We start from the raw sequence: 2,263 nt of genomic DNA on the forward strand, positions 1-2,263 counted from the left end.
TTTGTATTTTCGTTGGTCGTTCGGAATTCCTACTTCATCTTGTTTTTTTAAATTTTTTATGTTCTTGTTTGTGTTGATTTTTTAAATAATATTTCGTATTTTCGTTGGTCGTTCAGAATCCTACTTCATCTTTTTTTATAAATTTTTTATGTTCTTGTTTGTGTTGATTTTTAAAATAATATTTATAATATTTCTTTAGTTGCAATTGTGATACTTGTTGATTTTACACAAACAATAATTTTCTTTATTATTATTATTATCATTGTTATAACATTTATGAGAGACAGCATCAAATAGACATGCTGAAGGAATTAGTCTTGACACAAGTCCTTGTTCAAGAACCTGTGAGCTAAGAGTGTCCATCTTCCCTGCTATTCCTGTTCTTCCAGGCTGTTGTCAAGTTCATAATTATCATTGCATATCATAAGTCATAACATTAATTAATTGTTTGTTTTTTTAAATAAAATAAAATAACACACTTGATAAAACAGGAACATGTAAAATCAATACCTTCTTTTAGCTGGAAACCTCCACTAAAGTATTGCAGTAAGCTGATTCCAACTTTCCAAGCATAGCTTGGTAAAAATAACTTGCTTCTTCCAGAGCTGCACATCTGAGCATGCGCGACCACACCCAAATTTTGGAGCACATGGCAAGCTTCTTTAATTAACAAAATGGCGGAATGCAGCTAAGATGGCTCGATCCAGCAGTCACAGTAGTCTCGCGTAGCCAGCCCCTCCCTCAACGGGAGGGTCTGGTCGAATGAGTGTAGATCGTTCGTTCTACTTCACCCCAAAACAGGGTGAACCGGATGTGGTTATTATGGGTGTAACATCACAAGCATGACTTCTCGTGGCACAATGGATGCTCTTGTCGCAGCTGAGGAAACTCTGGGATTGTCTCTTAAAGAAAAGCAAAAGGAGGCTGTTTTAGCCGTACTTGATGGCAAAGATGTGTTCTGTGCACTCCCTACTGGTTATGGGAAGTCCATTATATATAGAATACTTCCAACAGCCTTCGATTATTTACTAGGTGAGGCCACAAACTTTTAGTTCACTATTTTAGATATTTTAAAGGTCGAGAACCAGGACATAGCATAGTAGTTTGTATTTCACCTTTAAATTCTTTAATGATTGATCAGGAAAGGAATTTCAAGTCAAAGGGCATTGCTGTTGAATGCATAGGTGAGATACAGAAGGATCAAGGAGTCATTAAAAGAGTAATTAGTGGTAATGTTCCACTAGTATTGATAACTCCAGAAAGCATTACAACTAATCCTCTGTTTCGTGGTATGCTATTATCACAAAAGTTTAAAGAAGGTATGGTGACACTTGTTGTTGATGAAGCTCACTGCATTAAGACATGGTAAGAAAATTATTATTATCAGTGCACAATTATTTTATTATATTAGGGGGGACAACTTTCGTAGGTCATTCTCTGATTTAGGCCAACTACGCAGCAGCCTACCTAAGATACCAGTACTGGCAGTAACAGCAACTGCCACACATGGCACTTATGATGTTGTTACTAAACGATTAGCTATGGAAGATGTAGTTATCATTGGATTGTCACCATGCCGAGACAACATCTTCCTATCAGTAAAATGTGTTACTCTGGCTGATTTTGTAGAAAACATAGCAGAGAGTGTGAGGCTCAATAATGTGAATCATCCAAAAACTCTAGTTTTTTGCCGAACGTATACTGACTGCAATTTAGTTTATGATATGTTTGAGGAAAAGCTTGGTTCTTGTATAACATTTCCACCTGGGTATCCTAACAGTCGTAAATATCGAATCATTGATCTATACACGCAAGCTAATGTTGATCAGGTGAAAAAGGAAATACTTAGTGAATTCATTAAAGAAAACTCTCTTATTCGAGTTATTACTGCAACAACTGCTTTTGGGATGGGTATAGACTGTCCTGACATTGCCAACGTTTACCACTGGGGATCACCACATTCTATGGAAGAGTATGTTCAGGAAATTGGGAGGGCTGGGAGAAATCAGATGCCGAGCTATGCAACTTTAATATATAAAAAAGGCAGAAGTACTATTGATTCTAAAATGGAAGAGTATGGCTCTAACACAAACAAATGCAGGCGCCATTTATTGTACAGCACGTTCATGTTCCATCAAGAAAGTTCCTTGGAGAGTCAATGTAAATGCTGTGATATTTGTGCTTTAACATGTAAATGCATGTTATGCATGTGATTTATATTATGATTATGTATATATTTAATGATGTAAAGTAGCACTGCACA

At 36.3% G+C, this 2,263-nt stretch overlaps 1 protein-coding gene across 1 annotated transcript; it reads left to right on the forward strand.

The window, feature by feature from the left end:
- Positions 1-860: 860 nt before the first annotated feature.
- Positions 861-1,972, forward strand: LOC100641194 (ATP-dependent DNA helicase Q-like 3; the record flags this gene model as incomplete). Its single annotated transcript, XM_003391606.2, has 3 exons — positions 861-1,032; positions 1,077-1,365; positions 1,412-1,972. Coding segments are annotated over exons 1-3 (1,022 nt in total), but the record flags the coding sequence as incomplete, so codon positions are not given.
- Between the last annotated feature and the right edge of the window lie 291 nt (positions 1,973-2,263).

This window comes from Amphimedon queenslandica, unplaced genomic scaffold (assembly GCF_000090795.2).
Source record: "Amphimedon queenslandica unplaced genomic scaffold, v1.1 AMPQUscaffold_7895_Cont20158, whole genome shotgun sequence".
Classification (NCBI taxonomy): domain Eukaryota; kingdom Metazoa; phylum Porifera; class Demospongiae; order Haplosclerida; family Niphatidae; genus Amphimedon; species Amphimedon queenslandica.